Raw genomic sequence first — 22,577 nt, 5'->3', positions numbered from 1 at the left:
TAAGTTCGCCCCGAGATTCGGCTTATTCTGAATAATATATCAAACTTATGAAGCGGTTTTAAGGGCGACGTCGCGGCAAATCCTCGTATTATAAAGAGATATAAAAGAGACCGAAATTGTCTGCTCCCTCCTTCCTTGGGATTGAACGATCACGATTATTTCGGATTATTTAGAATTTAATAAATGAGGATTTCATATAACAAAGGGCGAAAGCGTTCTAATTTCAGATACAAACAATCCGTATAGCCAATAAATAGATTTATAGTTTATCTAACCTCACATTTTGTCGATAAAACAGGAAGGAAACTGAAAATTAGTAGTATCAAATTTTTCTAATTCAAATTTAAAAATTTATATATAAAAAAGAGAGAAGGGGATGATACTAATAAATAAAATGTGTCGAAAAATAATTTAATACCAGGGAGAAACAAGATATAAAAATTCGAGCCGCCCATTTCCGAGAAGACAGAGAGAGAGAGTGAGTTTCTAAACTCTCTAAAGAGCTAAACTTCCCCAGTTATAAAATCCATCTAGGTGAAGATCCTAGACGGCATCCACCTACCCGTTCCTCCCGTCCCCTTTGTGTCTGGGAGACGAGCTAAGTTCATTAACGTAAATGAGATGATTCTGAAGAGGAGCTACTCGTCGTCTACTCGGGTACCAGAACCCCCGTGCATCGCATCCCGAGGAGAAGGTCGCCTCAAAGCCTTCTTATCGTAGATTTAACACGTCGTTACGTCCCGTGAATACGCTACGAATATACGTATATACATGCGTAGAAGGAGCGGGACGGATAATTCAGATACAAAACTAATTTCGCGAACCCCTTACGCGCATTAAGCTCACCGGCGACTTCCGTCGAGTTTCGTGTTAGTCCGACGAGAGTCCCGAATTGTGCGTTATTACACGCGTTAACGGAGACTTATTCGTCTCGAAATAATAAAGTGCATAATTTATATATAAATATTATATTATATTTTATATATATATATATAAAGTAAATAATCTTTACTTGTAAAAAATTAATTGAATTAAACTGAAGCTCGATTAAATTAAATTGAATCAAAGTGAAAATCTTATTCAATAGGGGTTGATTTAAATGTAGTCTCGCTCAGCTCGATGCAATTTCAATTCACCGAAATGTAATCCAATTAAAAAGAACTGTTATTGTTTATATATTTACAAATTAGCGTTATTTCAATCTAGAATAGTAATAATATAAAAAAAACATTGTATCAATTAAAAATATAATTTAAAAAATACATATATTAAAAAATATTAAAAAATAATATTGAACTAAATTGAAATTAATAGAAAAATTAGAATTTAGAAATAAAAATTAATACACGTACAAAGTTTAAATATTTGAATTGGAAAAACTTGACACTATTAATTTTTAAAGTATATATACTAAGAGGATTCTAAGCTAATTTATGTTTCCTTCCTGTTTTATCGACAAAATATGAAGTTAGATAATAAATGCTTAGAATTCATAATTCTGTAATCAAGATATATGAAACTATACAGATTGATAAATTTTTTCTTGTACAAATTAAAGTATTAATATTAACAAAGGGCGAAACGTTCTAATGTCAGGTAAAAAACAATCCGTATAGCCAATAAATAGATTTATAGTTTATCTAACCTCACATTTTGTCGATAAAACAGAACGGAAATCACAGTCTTCTTAAGAACGTTTAGGATTACCTTAATTCAATAAATAATGTTTAATTTTTTAATCAAAATTTATAGAATTATATTTAAATTTAATTACATTAATAACTTTAATGTAATATTTAAGAATATATTAATTATGTTTATTTGAGCAGAACAAAGTGCATATAATACAAATTTTCAAATCTTCATCTATAATAATTTATAATTTTTTAAATAAATTTCTAATTTATACGAAATTTTAAGTCTTAAATTTTTCCACTGTGTTTTTAATTTTTATTATTAGAGGACTCATTGTAAGTATTAATACTTTCTTATATTTTTAACAGACATTCTTTTATTTTCCAAGGCATTTTAATCATTTTGCTCCAATTTTTTAAATGTATATACATATGCCTCAAACATTTAGCAAGAGCTTAGGACGAGAATGGTATTATTCGCGATGTTATTCATCAAGATGCTCGCGAAAGAACGTCTCTTTCAAGTTACAAGAAGGCGCAGACTTCATCCTTTTCGCGATTCGCATTCTCGCGGATCAACGAGCAAACAAGCATCCGGTACAAGTATCCTTCTTCCTGTCGATGCCTCTCCTCATCCAGATGCATATCCGCGGAAAAATTTCGAACAAGGCGAAGATGGTTTCATCGCGAAAAACGAAAACCTGAAACTCGCCTCGCCTTGGCGGCGCTTCGTTCGAAAACTCGCGATTTAATTTTAGAAACGTTTCTCGCACACGCTTTGGCTCAGTTTGCATGCGAGATTCGCCGGGACAAAACGAGCTTTTTCGACACGCGCTTTTATCGTTAAAAAAATGGGGAATTAAGTGCGCCGAGTATTAAACAATCGCAAAATTTAAATTTTATTAATCTTTTTTTTTTGGCTACAATATATTTCGCGAATCATGAAAATTATAGTGACAATGTGGTGATATAATTGTGTGCGAGAGATGTAATTATCAAAATTAGATTTTTATCAAAGAGAGAAGATATCAATGCGGAGTGAAATTTATTGTCGTCGCAATTTTTGTAGGGCGTGCAAAAGAGGGTAAAAAATGAATTCCCAGTTATTTTACGGCTGCATTTACTTTTTATCTATAAATAGAAATTGTTGCAACGTAACTGATATAACGGTTCGTCGTAATTCGAAATAATTTTTTATCGGAGGGAAAAATTTTTTTCTAAAATTTATTGAATAAAATCCCTTTTTTCTCTGTAATGAGAGAGAAAAAAAGGAAAGAGAGAGAGAGAGAGAGAGAGGTATACAATAGAGGTTTAATAATCGGGGCGTGATATAACGTGGCGGTATTTTCTCACCTCTCGAAAATCTATCATAAACATCGACGGAGGTAAAAAGAAAAATTAATGATGGATGAGGTGAATTCCTATAAGCTTACCCGCAACAAGCGGTCGGCAAAATAGGATTTGCTGCAATAATCGCTTACGCTCTCGTTCAATCCCTAATCCCTCGACAACACCTCTACATACACACATGCATAGAAGGAAAAATAAAAGTTTGCCAAAAATATTTTATTTTATTTCGCCATCGTGGAATATAAATAGAAGGCCGGACTCGTATAAAATTGTATTAAAAATATGAATAAAAAATAGATATATAATATAGAAATACAATATATTATATATATATATATATATATATATATATATTTATATATATATATACATATATGTATATAATTTTTATTTTATTAATATATTCATTATATCACAATTTAATATAAACAATTATTATTTATTATATTACATTAAATTTTACATTTATAAATTTTTATATTGTATTATATTATATTATATGTGATATATGTGTGTGTAAGATATATTATCATAATTTATTTGATCACGAAAACCTAGAGCAAAGAGTGAAAAACAATTTAACAAATGTGCGCTTTATTGAATGTTTTCATATAAATAAAAATATAATAGTTTCGCGCATACGGATAGCAACGTATCTTGCGAATCAAACCGTTATTGCGAGTTCACACCCTGAGGAGTGTGCATCGACGCGAAAAATGTACAATTCGACTCTGCTCGACGAGGAGGCTCCGCAGTTGTCATCGTCGACGTTAAAAATAACGCGGGGAGTTTTCTACGAGCGTGAAACGTCTCGCAAAAATTTCTATTTCAAAGTTCCGAGAAGGATCTCGTCACTTTGCGCTTCCTTTCTCGTATCTCCGCACACATTCTCAAGATTTCTACGCTATTAATTTCTGCTTTGTTCAAGAGAATCCTTCATATACGTATCTTGTATATAATTATAAGCAAAATTAATTATTCGACATTTTGCTCGTCATTTAAAAAAGGTTCAGATTTTGATACTAATTTATTCAAAAATTTAAAGTTATTTAAAATTATTAAAAACGCAAGCAAAATTAATTATTTGACATTTTTGCTCATCATTAAAAAAAGGTTCAGATTTTGATACTAAATTCATTCAAAAATTTTTTGTAATGAACCAAAATTATGTAAACGTTAAAATGTCATAACCATACGATTTTTAGATTTTTCAAAAATTTTCACGCAGAAAAACAGTTTAGTAATAAACAGTTGCAGATTACGTTCTTATTTTTACTTTATTTAAAAGAATCTTATTATTACATATTTTATATATAATTATGTATAAAAAACCTCTGTAAGTTAAATTGAAAAAGGGAAAGCATATTATATAATTTAATAGACACGGGTTTAAGTGTACAAATTAATTACGTTTGACATTTTTGCTCATCGTTAAAAACCACTCAGCTTTCAATACAAATCCATTAAAAAATTTGTCAAATTTTTTGTAATTACATAGAAATATCCCATGAAAGCTTTAACACATTTCATTCATGAGAGTATCTAATTAAAATTTCTCTGGATAAAAAAGTTATCGAAACGTTATAATGTTAAAGCCAAAGGTTATTTTTCGACTCTCCAGAAATTCTCACGTGGAAATATTGCGTTAAAAGAAAATTCGGAATTGCAGACTGTACAAGCTCGACAGGTAAATCTAATATGATCTGTGAAAATCGCGTAGCGTGTTGAAATCCTCAAAAGTTTGCCATCGTAAATGTCCCAAATATCGGATTTAGTTGGTTGCGCTGTATCTCTCTTTTGCGTTTTCCCGGATTAGTTTTGAACTCAATGTCATTCATCCAACGTAAATTACGTCGAAATTACGGCCGCTCGTGCGTGTATATACACATATACCGCGAGTGTATATAAAACTAGAGCTATTATCGCGATGTTGGAAAATCGCGAATATCTCGCCCGCGTGCACGTGATCGAATTTGCACGAATGCGAGTTGTCGTTTGACGTTAACGCGTCTCTTTACGAAGTTGAAGTTCTTATCTCGCCCGTATATAGACGAAGATGTCATCATGACGTCTCTCGTGTGCAAAATATCTTTTCTCGCTGCGCCATAAAATATTTCGTCCAAAAATAGCTTCTATCTGCGCGCTAAATACATCGCGAGAACCTCTCGTCTATTGAATTATAAAAAAAAAAATATATATATATATATTGAAATAATTTTAATTAAGTAAATAAAGTATATATTTTGCAAAAGATTTCTTATATTAATTGTATTTTATATACAATTAATAAGAAATTTAAATAAGAATTTCAAATAAGAATTATTCATGAAATTATTTCTTAATAACAACTTATATTAAAAATTATTTAGAATGATTTCTTAATAATAACATAATTTTCTAAAAAAAAATAAAATAAAATAAGAATTTTAAGTAAGAATTATTTATGAAATTATTTCCTCATAACAACTTAAATTAAAAATTATTTAAAATTATTCTTAATAATAACAATTTTCTCTAAAATATATATATATATATATATATATATATATATTTTAGAGAAAATTGTTATTATTAAGAAATAATTGTAAAATTAAAATTCTTATTTCAATTTCTTACTAATTGTAATAAAATATAATATATATTATAATATATAATACATATAATATAATATATATATATATATATATATATATATAAAATACAATATATATTTATTTTTAAATATATATCGTTAAATATACATTATTCTAAATATATATATATTTTTTTAATTATGTTATTATTAAGAAATAATTTTTAATATAAGTTGTAATAAAGAAATAATTTCCTAAATAATTCTCATTTAAAATTCTTATTTAAACATCTTTTTAATTATACATAAAATACAATTAATAAGAAATCTCTTGCAAAATATATATCCTATTTAATTAATTAAAATAATTTCGAGTTGGTAATAAATTATTATTAATTACAACGTCCATTATAAACTTTGTTCGCGCCTCTCTACGACGAAGGGAGTACACTTTGTTTAACATGGTAAAGAGCGAGTTTTTGACGGTAGCGTGTTGTAAGTCGAGAATGGTGCAAACTGCGCTCGGCGATGTCCTCCAGAGGCGATATTCTTGGCGGGACAAACAAGGGTGAACGCACGTACGAAGAGAGAGCGACGGCTCGCGCGACTGCACGTACTCTTCGCCCCAAATAGAACGCGCCGCCTGTTGGTAAACTTCGCTCTCTCTCTCTTTCTCTCTCTCTCCTTCTCCTTCCCTCGCGCTTTCTCACCCTCTCTCTCTCGCGCGGGACTTTCGATGTGCATCAGCTTGTCTCTCCTCTCGGTACGGAGCACTTTCGCTTAAATACAGCGAAGGAATGCGCGTGTCCACGCATGCGAAAATAATAATCGCGCGCGTGGGAAGTTTCGAGTAATAAAGTGGCCAACGATATATCAATTAATCACGAAAAGCGCGGATGTCGAGATATATCGAATCTCAATTTTTTCCGGTTTAATGAAAGAATCGTGTGACAACGTGGCGACGATTATCGAGATACATCGATCAAATTTGATAGGAGATTCCGTTTATGTAAAATGCACGATATATAAATTTGATCCTTCTGTCGATAAACGGATACATGAGCACTCAAGCAATTTTGTTCAAAAATCTTCTCAAATTTATTTTATTTTATTTAATTAAAAGGTCCCTCTAGTAATAAGACAACTTATAGCAATAATTGCCTTTACAATACAAATACAAAAAAAAAGAAAAAAGAAAGGAAAAATTACAATTACAATAAAAACCATAATAAAAATACAAATTAAAATGTAATGGATAGTTCAGCAGCTGCTATAAAAAGAACTGTCAAAGTATGATATGTCAAAAACACTTATACATTAATAAAAAAAAAACTGAAAATTGTGCATTGACAGAAGGATTGAAAATATGTATGTATAATAAAAGTTAATTAATTAAAAAAATTGTTTAATCTATAAAAAGAACGAGAGCAGAATTATATGTTGATTGTGCTGAATATGAAGTGCATATTTGATAGACCGATTCCGGTCGATCGGGTATATGGTTAAAACGAGTCCGGGAAGAGATGTCATGTTGAACTTTGCAATGAACTGTAACTCGAATAAAATCAAGTGGCGTCCGGAAAATCGACCGACAGCTACGAAAATGTGAACTCCACGTGCGGAAAAGTAACTTCTAACAATTCCGCGTTGGCAGCGGAAGCTCCGAAGCGAAAAGTTCGAGCGACGGCCGAAAGAGCCCCGGTCCCGTTCTCTTCGCATCCGGTCTGACGTTAGCCGGAAAAATTATTTTTACTTCAATCGGGAGTGCTTGCTTCTGAGTCGCGTCGCTTGTCGCGCGTTGCTTCAAAACTTGTCACTGATGCGTGAACCTTTTAAAAGGTTGCGGTATTTTTCTACGATAATCTCTTTCCACATATAATATATACGTCATAAGTGTCAAAGTGTGGTGTCTCTTCTTTTTTTTTAATTAATTACAATATAAGAGTTTTGTGATAAAATTTCATTGCGAAAAAATTCCTACGAATATCGGGATAAAATCTCAGAGAGTTCAACGAATTTTTGAGGACTTTTAATCTTTCAAGTGTAAAAAATTGACATTTGACCGATCCACGAACGCGAAGCAAATGTCCAAGATGCTGCGAATGGAATTGGTGGGTCTTCTATTGTTGGCCTGCACGCAGATTCTTACGGAACATCGCGACTTGCACGAATCGAGGAATCAGTACGGTTATCATCAGCGATATCACGATCTCCAGGAGAGGATCACGAGGGAAGTTCGCGTAAAGGAAGGCCGATTACGCGGCATGGTAGTTCAACCGAGGACCAATTACAACCTGCAGCTGGTCGACGTTTTTCTCGGTAAGTGATTATGTGTATTTGATTGTCAAGAATTACCATATGCCAAAAAATAGTAGCATCCAAAAACAGAGCAAACAAGCAATTTATGTGGCCATGAGAATTATTTCCTCAATTTTGCCGATAAAAATGATCCTTTATTCGTGATCAACACTGTCAATGCATAAAACTATGTAGGTAAGGCTTGTGATTACCGATTAATTCGATTAATTAATTAATCGATTAGAATCGAATGTACTGATGAAAATCAATTAATCAATTCGATTAATCGATATCGGTAATCGATTAATTAATTAATCGATTAATCAATTAATCGATATCGGTTAATCGATTAATCGATTTTGAATTAATCGATTAATCGGTAAGAATCACGAGCCCTACTTTGAACACATTGCACTGCAACAATTTTGTTGAGAAGTTACATCGGATATTATTCCTCGTTATATTTCAGAAATTTTGTCGAACAAAGCTTGTTCTGAGTGCTTGCTCATTAAGAGAAGGATCGATGCTGAAAATGATGGGGATTTCTTTTCTCTCTGATGAGAAAAGTCGGCGATAAAAAACAGCCGAAACTATTTATATTCTGTTCAAACCAGTGTTTATCCCTTAGCAGCGTTGCTAAACCGGTTGACGCAGAAGACCGACGTTTCATATGCAATAATCTACTACAACGATATCCCGATAGCGTTCGATACTCCGGAGGAAACTCGGCTCCGGTCAGTGAGCAAAAGTTTCCTGGCAGCTGCATATCCGCGCTTTGAGAGTCCCGATACGTCAAAGGATCCAAAACGAAGAGAGCGTGCGCTCACGCGCGCGCCCGTGTATTTCGGGAACAGATATTACTCGCCCGTCTCCCCCTTTAGCTTTCTCGGCCCTTGCACGAGCACGCGTCCGTCAAGTCGTATCGCCACGCGTCGGGAGGCTGCATCTGTGTGCGTCACTTTGTATATCCAAAGACGAGTTCACGCTGTTCGCTCTTGGTAATCATCCAAAGTGAACGCATTCGACGAAGCAGTTCTTGCTTATGACGCGTGTCAACCTTGCGAAGATAAGTGAATTGGAAAAAGAATTTTTTTTGTGTAAGAAACAATTTTTTTCTACATTTTTTTATATATGTATATAGAACATTTTTGAATAAAATTGCTTCGGGTATTTTTTTATTTTTTGATTTACAAAAAAAAATTTTTTATAAAAAATTAATTGAAAAAAGAAGACGTATAGAAAAAATTTTTTTAATAAAATTTAATTAAATTTTAATTTTAATTCGATTTATTGTTGGTCGGAAATTTTTGAGATCAAAGAACAATGCAAAGAGAGGATATTTAGAAAAAATTTTTTTTTCATTTTTTGATCTTAAAAATTTCTGAATGAATCGAATTAAAATTGAAATATTATTAAATTTTATTTAAGAACTCATACAATATTCCTAGCTTAATTGGAAATAAAGATATTTCTTAAAACGAATTATTATGAATAATATTCTTAAGAAATATGTATATATTTATATCAAAACAAAATTTTCTATATATGTTTCATATATATATATAAATATATATATATATAGGGAATTTTTGAATAAAATTGCTTCGGGGATATTTTCTATATATTTTTTCCAGTTTTCAATTCACAACAAAAATTTTTTTTTCTATACACAAAAAAATGAATTGAAAAGAGTAGATACACGTATAGAAAAAAATTTTGTTAATAAAATTTAATTGAATTTTAATTTTAATTCCATTTAATCGGAAATGTTTGACATCAAAAAACAATAAAACAAAAATAGAGAATATATAGAAAAAGGTTTTTCATTTTTTTATTTCAAAGAATTCTGACTGAATCAAATTAAATTTTATTTAAGAACACATACAATATTCCTAGATTAATCAGAAATAGAGATAGTTATTATATTAAAAAGAATTATTATGAATAATATTCCTAAAAAAATATATATTTTTTCCTGATTAATTTACTCTATGATCTATTTAAATACCAGAGATATATTTAAGTACTCGGTTCATGTGAAGGAATTCTCTGGTGTGTTTTAGGAGTTCCTTACGCGGAACCTCCAGTGGGATCCTTCAGGTTTTCACCACCTCGTTCACCGCAACCATGGCGAGGGGTGAGGCAGTCGCAGGAATTCGCTCCAGTTTGCCCGCAAGTCTTGCCAAATCTTCGAGAGGAAGTGAAACCAGGCAGGTACGAATACCTGGAGAGACACCTACCCTACTTGAGAAACCAGAGCGAGGACTGTCTGTACCTCAACATCTACGCTCCTCATCAGGCCGAGGGTGAGTGCGAGTGAATCACACAGATGGGTTTCGTTGTTGTAGTAGTAGTAGTGGTGTATAAGGAAAGTTATCGACTCTGATACCACAAATCCAATCTACGAAGCCTGGGCTACGTCAGAGAGGTGACTTTCGCTTCCGCCAAGCGGAATTCAATCGAAACGCAAGTTTGCGACAATAATTTAACCAAACTCTCCAGTCTCATTGTCGGAAGGCTAATTTGGGTTATAAAAAGTTCAGAGAGAAAGAGGAAAAAAATCTTTCACTTTATTTAATTTAATAACCATCCACTCACAAATCGACTCTGCCTGGGGGACGAAATATTCTCGCGATCAACTACTCGTGCACTAGGGGAAAATGGAAAAAAGTTTTTATTTCAAATTTCCCGTTCCAACCGGGGAGAAAGAGAAACAGCTGAAAATATTTTACATTCTGTATATACACACGTATAATCCGCGAACGCGATGATCCTCGCATTCGAAGCCCAGGCGGGCGAAATAAACCTCTGATGAAAATACCTGGCGTTGAATCGAAACTTTCTCGGATTTCTCCGGCTCCGCGCGAGAGAAAGAGATCGCGGAGAGTATCCGATCTATTGGGATAAAAAAAAAATAAAAAAAATAAAAAAAAAAGGAAGGAAGGAAGGAAAAGACCGGATCGCCCAGAGTCTCGATTTCGCGATTATGCGAATGCGTTCGGGCGCTGCGAGCTTTTCCCGCGCGGTCAACTCCGTAAAACAGCTGCCGATCGATTTACGGGACCGGCCAGCCGGCGTCAGTTCCGTTGGAAGGAACGGATCACGTGGGTCGGTTGGGGGAGGTTGGAGGGGGTTGGAGGGGCGGTTTCGGTTTTTCGCGTGCGCGTTATAAATTCATTCGCGCCCTCTTCTCCCTCCTGCTCGCGCGTACATATATATTCATTCCACGCCGTCCGGTCGCCCTCGATCGGCCTTTCCCCTCCCCCCTCCCCCCTCCTAACCCCTCTCAACCCCCCCTCTCGCCGTATTCAACATTTTACAATACCGATCCGGTCCGCGAGTGGGTTAAACTCGCGTCGCCGGGCCATTTACCGGCGTATGGAAATATCTAGCAAGAATTCCAAATCGAATTGAACGCCGACGAAGGGGGGGGGGAGGGAGGGAGAGGGGAGGAGGAGGGGGTTGTAGTGTTTGGGTGTTGCGTTGTGAGATATCGCTCGCAAAAACCGCACCGTTGCGCCGTGTCAGCTCGCTTGTTTCACGCAGCGATACGTTCGCCATGAGCCGTGCATTTTCACTTTTTTTTTTTCGTATTGCATATTTCCCTCCCTCCACCCCTTCTCAACCCCCTTCCCCACCCCCCGATCGAATGCGATTTTAAATCGAAATGCTATCCTTTGGAATCCATTTTCCAAATTTCGCCCCGCGCTTCCTCTCCGGATTATATCGCAATCCTATTTAAAAATATTCATGCACACGCATATATATATATATATATATATATATATATATATATATATACGAGATAAAAATGATATTTATTTTTTCTTTCTTTTTTATGCGTAATATTGTGATAAATTTGAAATATACTAGCATGGTAATACTAGTTTGCGGTCAAAAATTATTTTTAACCAGACAAAATGTTTCTTATAAATTTTTAGGTGCTGAAAACAATGTCGCAAACCAAATTTCACCAGCAGCAAATGACTTTTTTGCGATATTTGAGATTTTAAAGAAACATTTTTTTTTTTTTAAAAGGTTAATGTTATCTGGAAATTCTCTCTCTCTCTCTCTCTGATCAAACGTCACGAATTGTTTATTTCCTATAAAATGCACTTTTTATTTCGATATTTTACTTTGCAACTATATTATGAAAGATTAAATAAACTTTCTGAAAACTACTGCATATTGGAGGATACCCAATAATAAACATTTAGTAGAACCTATCATCATAGGCAAAATATTTGCTATTTCAGCAAAAGTCTGTATTAAAATCCTTTCTAACATGGCTAAAAATAAAATATTAAAATAAAAAAAATTCATAGAGAATTATCAATACATTCATGATTTCTGATTAGAATTTCAAAATAACATTAAACTTTTTTACAAAAAAAAATTAAAAATATCGAAAAAAAGAATTTTTTGCATATCAAATTTCAATTACTTATACTAGTAAAAATGTGGCATCGTTTTCAGCATCCAATAATCTATAAGAAACACCTTGTCTAGTTTTCAAACAATAAAAAAAAAAAATATATAATTCTTTTAAACCAGCGTAATTCATGGCATGGCGATATATTTCGACTTGGTTCATGTCCTCTCTTCAACAAGTGCGAACAAGGTTAATCTTTTTATCGCCGTTTCGAGAAAGAGGGTCTCGACTTCTTCAGTGCCCTCTGATAAACAAGATAAGCAGCCTTCCCTGTGATTTTTCTCGGCGTTTTCTCCGCAGTAGATATTAACCCCCTTGAAACCTGGTTTGCTTCGAGAATTCCGCAATTACCGCAATTGCGGTTGCCTGTTTATTGCGCGAGATACCGGATTGCGAGGTCCGGTCATTTGTAGAAAATAGATTGAAGTATAAATCTAATCGCGCGCGCGCGGACTCCAAACTCGTTCTCTACGAAATTCTACCTTCATGATTAATCGTCTCGTCCGATTGACATTTCGAAAACCAAATTTAACGCAAAGTTTGGAAAAGTTCTCGAAATTTTGTATACACGAGCTTTTTTCATTTTTGTATCTCGAAATGTTAAAAATTCCACAAATTACGTTTTCTTTTCACTCAAACTTCTTTTATTCAACTCCAAAAAAGGTAATTGTGTTAATTACTTTCTCTCTGTCGGCGCAGAATGGCTTCTCATTTAAGCAACATATTCGACTCGCTAAAGTCATTGCGAATTTTTTTCCTGTATCAGAACGTTTGTCAAAAGATTTATTCAAGGTTTCAATTTTGTTTTAACGCAGATAGAATATGTATATACAGGGTGTCCCAAAATGATCGGATATTCTGTTAATAAGGAAATTCCCAAGATTATTTAGGGCCGATTTTTGCTCAGCAAAAATGTCGAGAGAGATCATTAATTTTTTGCATGTTCCCAATTTTTATCACCATGTATCTTCGTAATTAAGTCTTAAATGAAAATTCCATTAAAGTAAACTCTACATGAAATTAATAAAATGATATAATTTTGTTAATGTTTTATTTGCACAAGGCTTAAGGGGATGCTGACCATATCTGTTTTACCGACTTTGAGTTTAAGGGCTTTTCTTTTTATTGGCTATACAGATTAAAAATTTTTGTTGAGGAAAAATCTTCTCCAAATAACCTGAGGAATATTCCAATTAACAGAATGAATTAATTTAGTATGTATATTTGCGTACGGAATCTATGTCGAGGCATACAACATCAAAAATTAGTTGCAGGACAGCGCTCCCCATTTATTTTTATCAGTACTTTTATTGTGGAGGATTTTTCAATCTATATATTCAATAAAAAGAACTTAATCTAACTTAAAATCAGTAAAACAGAACTACCGCAGCATCCCCTTAATTTACGAAAAACCTCTTATTTTTAATCGCTTATAATTCAAAAATTATTAATCACTCGACATTTTCGTTGAGGAAAAATCTTCTCCAAATAACCTGAGGAATTTTCCAATCAACAGGGTGAATTAATTTAGTATGTATATTTGCGTACGGAATCTATGTCGAGGCATAAAACATCAAAAATTAGTTGCAGGACAGCGCTCCCCATTCATTATTATCAGTACTTTTATTGTGGAGGATTTTTCAATCTATATATTTAATAAAAAGAACTTAATCTAACTTAAAGTCGGTAAAACAGAACTACGGCAGCATCTCCTTAATTTGCGAAAAACCTCTTATTTTTAATCGCTTATAATTCAAAAATTATTGATCACTCGACATTTTCGTTGAGGAAAAATCTTCTCCAAATAACCTGAGAAATTTTCCTACTAACAGGGTGTCCAGTAATTTTGGGACACCTTGTGTGTATATATATATATATATATATATATATATATATTTAAGTCATTAACGAATACATTATGGGAGAAGTTGCAAACGCGAGAGACGACTATCATACGCATCACGGGATTACTATTAATTCTGCGAAAGACGACACATTGAATTCGGAATAAAACGCGTTGATGACTACCTTGCCCGGTGAAGCCCGGGCTCTCGAGTGCAGCTCCGGAGAGGAAAACGTGTGCACGAGTGGCACTCGGGAAAGTCGCCGGAGCCAACACGAGCCTTTGTACCACCTTGTCGTTCTACAGTTCCAACGAGACCAATTTCTCTTTTACCGCGCTTTATCCGAAGAGGGAAAGAGGCCGAAGGGAAAGGAAGGGGCGCATGTACTTGAAGCACTTTGCGCTTAGCGCCCAAACTACGTGTAATTATATCGACGATGTGCATTCATATATACCCACGTAATTCATCCTCAAATGTGAAGTGATTCTCGCTAGTTAAGGTTTTTTTCACCTCTGAAGATCTCTCTTTGCTCTCGTCTCTCGCGCGAATTTCAAACGGTTGTGTTATTAAAGTTGATGGAATTTTGTTCAATAATATAGGAGATTATTATTTAACGTCGTAATAATAAAACTAAAATTTATTTAGGTAATAATTAAATTATTTTAAATAATATTATATATTAAATTATTTTAAAATTACATTTATATATATAATAATAATATATTTAGTAATAAGTTAAATTAAGCTAAATTTTATTAATTTTATTATTTAAATTAAATTAATGAATTCATAATGAATTTATCTGATATGGACGATAAATCTCCACTAAAAAGCTGAATAAAAAATTTTTGTGTAGCCTCTTTCCATGTAATTATATTTTCTTTCTCTCTCTCGCAAATGTAGAATTATTTCCGCGAGTCGAGAAATGCGTAGATGCTCACAAAAATCATTTATTCTGCTAACGTTGCATGAATTTGCCTACCGTGCAAACGAATATTTGAGGGAACTCTTATGACGTCTCTTTGAGTGCGAATTAATGGAAGGCAAATAGCTGTCCTCTTTGAAATATGACGAGTAATATTTAATTCTCTTAGAGAGAGATTCGCCTTCTGCAAATTCGAAAATTCTAACGTCATATCAAAAGTCAATTGAATTCGGTGGCGTGTTTGCCATTCTCTGTTTCTCCGTGTAACGATAATCCTTGATCTCCCTTTCGCAATCTTCTCTCTTTCTGCGATTTTTATCCCCTACAGATTGTCTGAGAGAGCTCCGCCGAATTCAAATCTGAATATCGAGGTGCGAAAGCTGGCGTTTGAGATCTTTCTTCCGGTCAACGCACATATTCAGGGCGCGCGCCATATTGCTTCCCTTCGCTCGAGAACGAGATTTATTCGGCCATGCCCCGTAGATCGAGCATTAATGAATTTTCCGATATTTTACAGCACCGCAGGGATTGCGATCGCTGAAAGCCAACCCTCTCCCTTCCTTTCTGCTTCGTATTTTTCGCCTTCATTTACATGTCTCTCTCTCTCTCTCTTTTACACATGTGTGCATTAATTTAAGCAATGAAATTATGAAATTAGAAAAAATGAGGGAAAAATGTAGTTTGTAGAGAACAAACGATATTCTATTTACTATCATTATTTAGATGTAATGTAATGTTGTAAAATAAGTACGGAAAAAATAATTTAACTAAAAGTAATTTTCTTAATCCAGCTATATTTTTTATTTTTACTCTTGATTATTTTTTTAATAGTAGAAAAAAGTTCTTAATATGTTTTATTTAAAGAGAAAAAAGTGCAAGTCTCGGGGGAAAAACTTGTATAAAGAAAACGATTTTCTTTATCTTGTTCATTTATTATATTACCAGACTAGAATCTTAACTTTTCAAGAATCTATATACTCGAAGTTTAAGAATTAGATTATTACTTATAAAAAACTATTCTTTTAACCCAATTTTTTTAAACGCGGCTCAAGTATTTTTTAATTTTTTTCAAAAATATTTTATTAACTTGTATAAAGAACACGAATCTTAATTTTGTGCATTTATTTCCAAAGACTAGAATCTTAACTTTTAATTTCAAAGATCTATATGAAAGTTTAAGAATTAAATTTATTTACAAAAATTAAATTATATTAAATTAAATTTATTTTAGAAAATATATCCTATTGAAATCTGATATATTAATTGTTGAAAGGGCGCTTACAATTCTTTTTTCCTAAATATATGAAAAAAGATGCAGCATCCGACAGACCCATCCCAACTTTTTTTTAATTTAAAACAAAACTCGATTATTTTTTAATATTTTTCAAAAATAATTTATTTTGTAGATACATTTTATTTAAAGAAAAAAATGTATTTTGGGAAAAAAATTGTATAAAAAACATGAGTCTTGATCTTGTGTATTTATTATTGACAAAGACTAGAACCTTTAACTTTTACTTTCAAAGATTTATCTGTTCAAAGTTTAAGAATTAAATTACATTAAAAAATTAAATTATATTATTTAAAAATTCTATAATGTAAAAATTAAATTATATTATTTTAGAAAAAATATCCTATTGAAATTGGACGCATTAATCGTTGAATGAGCTTACAATTCTTTTCTCGCAAATATATTCTTAATTTTAAAAATGAAGAGAAGATTCCAGCATCCGACAGACCCACCCTCGCATCCGGTATTTAAGAGTGCGAATATATCTTACGCAGAAAGAGGGAGCCCTTTTAACCCGCGGCTTTCGATTTATTCGCAGCCTCGGCACATCTTTCATCGCTTTTCGACCGCGGCTTTTCGCACGTTCGCCGGCCCGACATGCGCCGCGAATAAGTTTTGTTTACCAAGCGTGCCGCAAGTGGTTTCAGATTAAAACGGCCGCGTGGGGCCGATTTTTCCACCTCTCGCGATGAGGGTGGCATAAATCTCGACTAACGGCCGTCGCTCGATGGCGCCGCCCGATGGGGTTTCCGCGAAGGAGAGAAAGAGAGAGAGAGGAAGAGAGAGAGGGAGAGAGGGATGATTAGCGTCGTACGCGGATCTTCCATCGCAAGAAACGTTGGAAGTGTCACGTCACCTCTAGATGAACGCGAGCTTATAAAATATACCTCGACTTTTCTTTCCATCTGATCTCTTGATTAGGGAGCTAAAAAAGATATTATATGTCTCGGATAAAAGGCTTTTTATGTAGAACGCGATTCTTAAGCTTCCCTACACTGTAAAAAAATATGTAAAATTACATTAAAAATATGTAAAATTACATAAATCATAAATGTAAAATTACATGATAAATAATGAAAAGGTAAACATTTCTATTATTTATTGTGTAATTTTACACTTATTATTCATGTAATTTTACATATTTTTGTGTAGTATATTACATATTTTTTACAGTGTACACTGTAAAAAAAATATGTAAAATTACATTAAAAATATGTAAAATTACATAAATAATAAATGCAAAATTACATGATAAATAATAAAGAGGTAAACATTTCTATTATTTATTGTGTAATTTTACACTTATTATTCATGTAATTTTACATATTTTTGTGTAGTATATTACATATTTTTTACAGTGTACACTGTAAAAAAAATATGTAAAATTACATTAAAAATATGTAAAATTACATAAATAATAAATGCAAAATTACATGATAAATAATGAAGAGGTAAACAATTCTATTATTTATTGTGTAATTTTACACATATTATTTATGTAATTTTACATATTTTTGTGTAATATATTACATATTTTTTTACAGTGTACATTCATATTGCGACCAGAAATGTTGAGAAAAACAACTTTAACATAGACTTATAATACATATATTTTACAAATCTAGGTTGTAAAAACTTTCGGGCTTTTAGGTATCGAGAATCTTATGTACTCAAAGTTTGTGAGAATAAAAAGCGGAAGCTCGCAAGTTCGAAAACGTCAAAAAATATGGCAGGAGCTCTTACTCGGTTCAAAGGATTCGGTGGCACGATTTCTTTTAAAACTTCTCGGGTTGGATTTTCTCGTTTTTTTTTCGCGAAACGTCGACGTGTTATTGGCAGAAAGAAATAACTTGTCTTATCACTCTCTACTCTAAACAAGGATGAAGGGATCGCGTCTCTTTCGATGATGACACGTTGTAATACACAGCAATTGCTCCTCTCTTATGTTCTCATGACATATTGCTCTCTACACATTCTACAAGTCGTTGGTTGCCCGTATCATTTTATCGATATTGCCGTTAAAGTTTCTGATTGATAAAAAAAAAAAGAAAATGTATATATATATATATATATATATATATATATATTCATGTATTATTACATTGTTGCTTTATTAGAAAAGTTCTGGGGAAGAGAGTGAGATCCCAGGAGGAAAAAAGCCTACTAATGATGGTCGATGTTCTTGAAAAAAAGTTCAGATCACATCGGAAAAGTTTTGGCCTGTTAGCCCGTCTGACGTCACCAAAGGAGCGTCCCAAATTGGCTTTGTTATGTCAGAAAGAGAGAGAGAGAGAGACAGCAAAATCTATGTGATTTTTCACCTTTCGCAAAATACAAGTTTGCTTTTTGTACTCTCAAAAGATTGCGTCTAATGGCTCGTATATCGCATCCTCGTTCTTCTTCCTCCACCATTTTGCCTATTTCCATTTAACTAACCTAACATCTAAGCTAACCTAACCTAACATCACATACATTATTCGCAGTGTTGTGTTTAGATGATTTTAAAGTTAGCTAGATAAAGATGAGATGAGAAAATATGTAAATTTATCTTAGAAAAAATAAAGATGATTTTGTTTTAAATATATCTAGATTATGAAAGATAAAATTATATGGCAATTTATCTAGATAACTATTAGAAAATATTATTTTTCAGACAGTTTATGTAAACGCACAGTTGTAAACATATGTAAGTTATAAAAAGAATAATATAAAAATATATTCATAATTTTATTTATAAGTTTTTATCGCTTACTATGCTTAAGATGCAAATATAGCTAATACATATTTTTATTATCTATATAAAGATAAGATGACGCTAAAATTTTATCTAGACCATCAATATAATTTGATTTAGATAACAGCTGATCATTGGTTTATTTTTTGAACAAAAATAGAGTTTAAAATGTGTATTTATAAATTACAAATTATTCGTGAATTTCTTTATTTCGAAATGAGAACGAATAAATAAATTGATAAAATTATTGCTCTCATTTTCGAAGTTCTTTGATTAAAAAAAATGTGTTACAATCTCTACAAGTTTTCCTTTGAATTCGAGATGTCTTCGGGTTCTTCGCTTCCACCGACTTTCAGGTGGAGCCTACATTTCTTGAATGTTAACTGCATCGAGCACTAGATATCCCGACTAGAGTCTCCCCAAGTTTCAGGTAGCTTTAAGGTTACTTTACGCGAAATCTCCAACGAGGGAAAATTTCATTCGACCGGAATGAGCGAATCTATATCGACCTCGCCTGAACGCATTTCGGTTTGTTGTTAGCAAGTCATTAATATCCATTATCCATTTTCGTAACCTACTTTCGTCACTTCGAGGATCTATTAAAATCACATGAACGAACAGATCGACAGCTCCTTCAATATACGCGGGAACCAAACAAAGAGCCTCCCCACTCTGGTAACAACAATGACGAGAAACAGCAGAAAGTATCGTCCGCGAGCGAAAGTTGCAGACGTCCGTCGCGTTACGGGAACACGTCGTTTATTTTCGGTTCTTTCAAACTCCGCCACACACCGAAAGGAAACGACGATCGCGACCGGAGGGAGTCGAGCGTTGGAGGAAAATAGACGTGGAGGAAGAGGAAGAAAAAAAGATTGATCAAAAGAGAGAAAGAGAAAGAGAGGGGAGAAGAATGGAGGTATCGCGCTGGAAATAGAGGAAAGTGGAGGAATAGCGGTCGCTCCAAACCATTAGACAAATTTTATATATAGCGCCGGAAAACTCGTTCGTTTTTGCCGCGCGTTGGTTATTGCTTTTCACCCCGGAGCAATAATCGACATTTCGACACGTTACGAGACGAAAACATGATCTCTTCCCTCTTTTACGCGTCCGCGATAATTGGACAGCTGTTATCATCGAACTGGTCAAAGTTTCTTAGAGGGAACGAATAAACAATTTTTTTTTCCGATTCTTCCAGCCAACAATGCTTCCGTCAAGTTTTCAGCTTGTGCAAGATAAAAAAATTATTTATTCTGTCAGTATTAAAATATTCTGTCATATTTCTTCACTTTTTTAATGTATATCCGGCTATCAATTTCCATAATTTTTTTTCTAGCAGTTGCTGGACTACATTCTTTCTCGTTATATTTTAAATTAGGTTTCCGAATACAAAGATTTCTTATATTTTATTTCGAGTGCGGAGAAAAGTTTCGACACATTTTTAACAAGTTGCTTTGAGTATTCAAGTTTATTGAAGGATTAAGTGAAGAAATAATTTTTTTTTCAGTTTCTGAAGAAAGAAACTTTTAACATACTACTTGCCAATAGTGTTTGCTATTACCTAAATAAAATTATATAGATAATTATTTAGATAAAATTTTGACGTTTATCTCATCTTTATATAAACAATAAAAATGTATATTATCTATATCTTAGATGAAGAAAGTGTCATCTTGTTAAATTATCTAGAATAATGCACAGATAATTTGGTTTAGAATTGTAGCATATACAAATATTTAAGTTATAAAACTTAAGCAGTAAGCGATAAAAACTTATAAATAAAAGTATGTTTTTTGTTATCTATTTTATAATTTACATTTTTTTACAACTGTGTTGTTCATAAGCAGTCTTAAAAATATTATTATCTAAAAATTATCTAGATGAATCACCATATAATTTTATCTTCTAGCTAGATATATTTAAAACAAAATCATCCTCTCTTATATAAAATGAATTTAAATACTTTCATCTCATCTTTATCTAGCTAATTTTGAAATTATCTAAGCACAACACTGCTTGTATATCTACAAGACAAAAAAATTTACTTTCTTCATTTTGACAATCATTAATTAAAGAACAATTATTAAATTAATTTCAAGTATAACGAACTCACTAGAATTTCTTTTAAGGGGATATTGCCGTTGTTCTGTTTTACCGACTTTAAGTTAGGTTAGGTACACTTTTTATTGAAAAATACAGGCTTTTAATCTTATTTTTATTACTTCTGTATTATTCTTTCATGTCATCTCTATTGGAAGCGTCATATTTTGTGCACAAATAAACTGCAGAACTTTTGTATCAAATAAGTATTGTTATGAGCTGATGAAAGAGGCCGATAAAAAAACTATAATTTGTAAACTTTTATTGTTTTTTTATACGAAATTACAACGCTCCCCGTTCATTATTATCAATACTTTAATTGTGGAGAATGATTTTTCAATCTGTATAGCCAATAAAAAGAAAAGCCCTTGAACTCAAGATCGGTAAAACAGACATGGTCAGTATCCCCTTAAACCGCGGACACTTTCAGCAAACATAAAATTCGCAACAAAAGCTCCGCGAAACTGAATCTTCAAACGCAAATGCTTGGAGAATCTTATGTCGTATGACCTGGAAATTCTGTTATAGAGAAGGTCTATTAACACATGGATCACGTTCCGATTTCTCACGCGGTATCTGGGCAACCGCGGCTAAACATAATCGGCTGAATGGACGGATATTCATGTTGGAAGGTTCTCAACCCCTTCCAGGGGTAGAAAGGGGGCGATAGGGCGCGGCTCTGATTCGAGACTTACATAATGATGAACCGAAATCCGTGGCATGCACGGCCGATATGTTACTGTCCGCTTCGATGGCGTCTGGTCGCGAGCAGATAGAGGATGAGCAACCGGCTCGTCGCTTTCCTTCCATATTAAGTGGCCAACCGGGGGTCCCGGGAAGGCGTTCGCGACTGACTTCTCGTGGTGATGAGACTCCTGGACTTGGTTACTGTCGACTGCTAATGTCAGAAATCCACCTCGTACGCGATCTCTCTCTCTCTTCCTTCTCTGAGGGAGATCGGGCGGAAGTGGCAAAAAATCTCTCGTGTTTTGAACGAAATCCATAGATGCAACTAATAAGAAACTTCTCCAGCGAACTCTGATCTTTCGGGGATAGATATAGAATAGCTCCAGAAGTAAAGTTAGCAATTACATCAGCCGATGTTAGGAGAAGAAGTTTCAAAAAGATAAGATCGCCATTTATATATATATGTATGTATGTATAGTATATACAGGCAAGTTTGACCAAGACTTTTCGTCTCTTTCTTTCTAACGTAGATTCAAAATATCAAAAGGCCTTTCGCTCGAAAACATTTTACGCTAATTACACAAGTAGCGAGAGATATGGAGTGATTTAAAAATGATCCGAGAGGAATAAATTAAACTTGATAAAAATTAAATCTACTTTATTAAACTGAATTAATGAAAATGTTGGTGATAAAAAAATTTCATTAAAAATTA

The 22,577-nt window shown here is 33.2% G+C and overlaps 1 protein-coding gene across 3 annotated transcripts in view; it reads left to right on the top strand.

Annotated features, from left to right (window-relative positions):
• Nucleotides 1-2,439: 2,439 nt before the first annotated feature.
• LOC114937283 (uncharacterized) overlaps nt 2,440-22,577 on the top strand; it is a 74,849-nt gene continuing 54,711 nt past the window's right edge. Inside the window, exons 1-3 of one of the 3 annotated variants that reach the window (XM_085480549.1) lie at nt 2,440-2,622; nt 6,977-7,875; nt 9,918-10,160. In XM_085480549.1, coding sequence (XP_085336675.1) covers nt 7,641-7,875; nt 9,918-10,160 — 478 coding nt within the window. In that variant the 5' untranslated portion in view covers nt 2,440-2,622; nt 6,977-7,640. Of the gene's footprint in view, nt 2,719-6,381; nt 6,566-6,976; nt 7,876-9,917; nt 10,161-22,577 lie in introns of those variants that run through there. The other 2 variants (XM_085480548.1, XM_085480550.1) reach the window with 2 other exon arrangements.

This window comes from Nylanderia fulva, unplaced genomic scaffold, assembly GCF_048542155.1.
Source record: "Nylanderia fulva isolate GAGA-0341 unplaced genomic scaffold, ASM4854215v1 Scaffold15, whole genome shotgun sequence".
Taxonomy (NCBI): Eukaryota; Metazoa; Arthropoda; class Insecta; order Hymenoptera; family Formicidae; genus Nylanderia; species Nylanderia fulva.
This window is presented reverse-complemented; position numbering and strand designations above follow the sequence as displayed.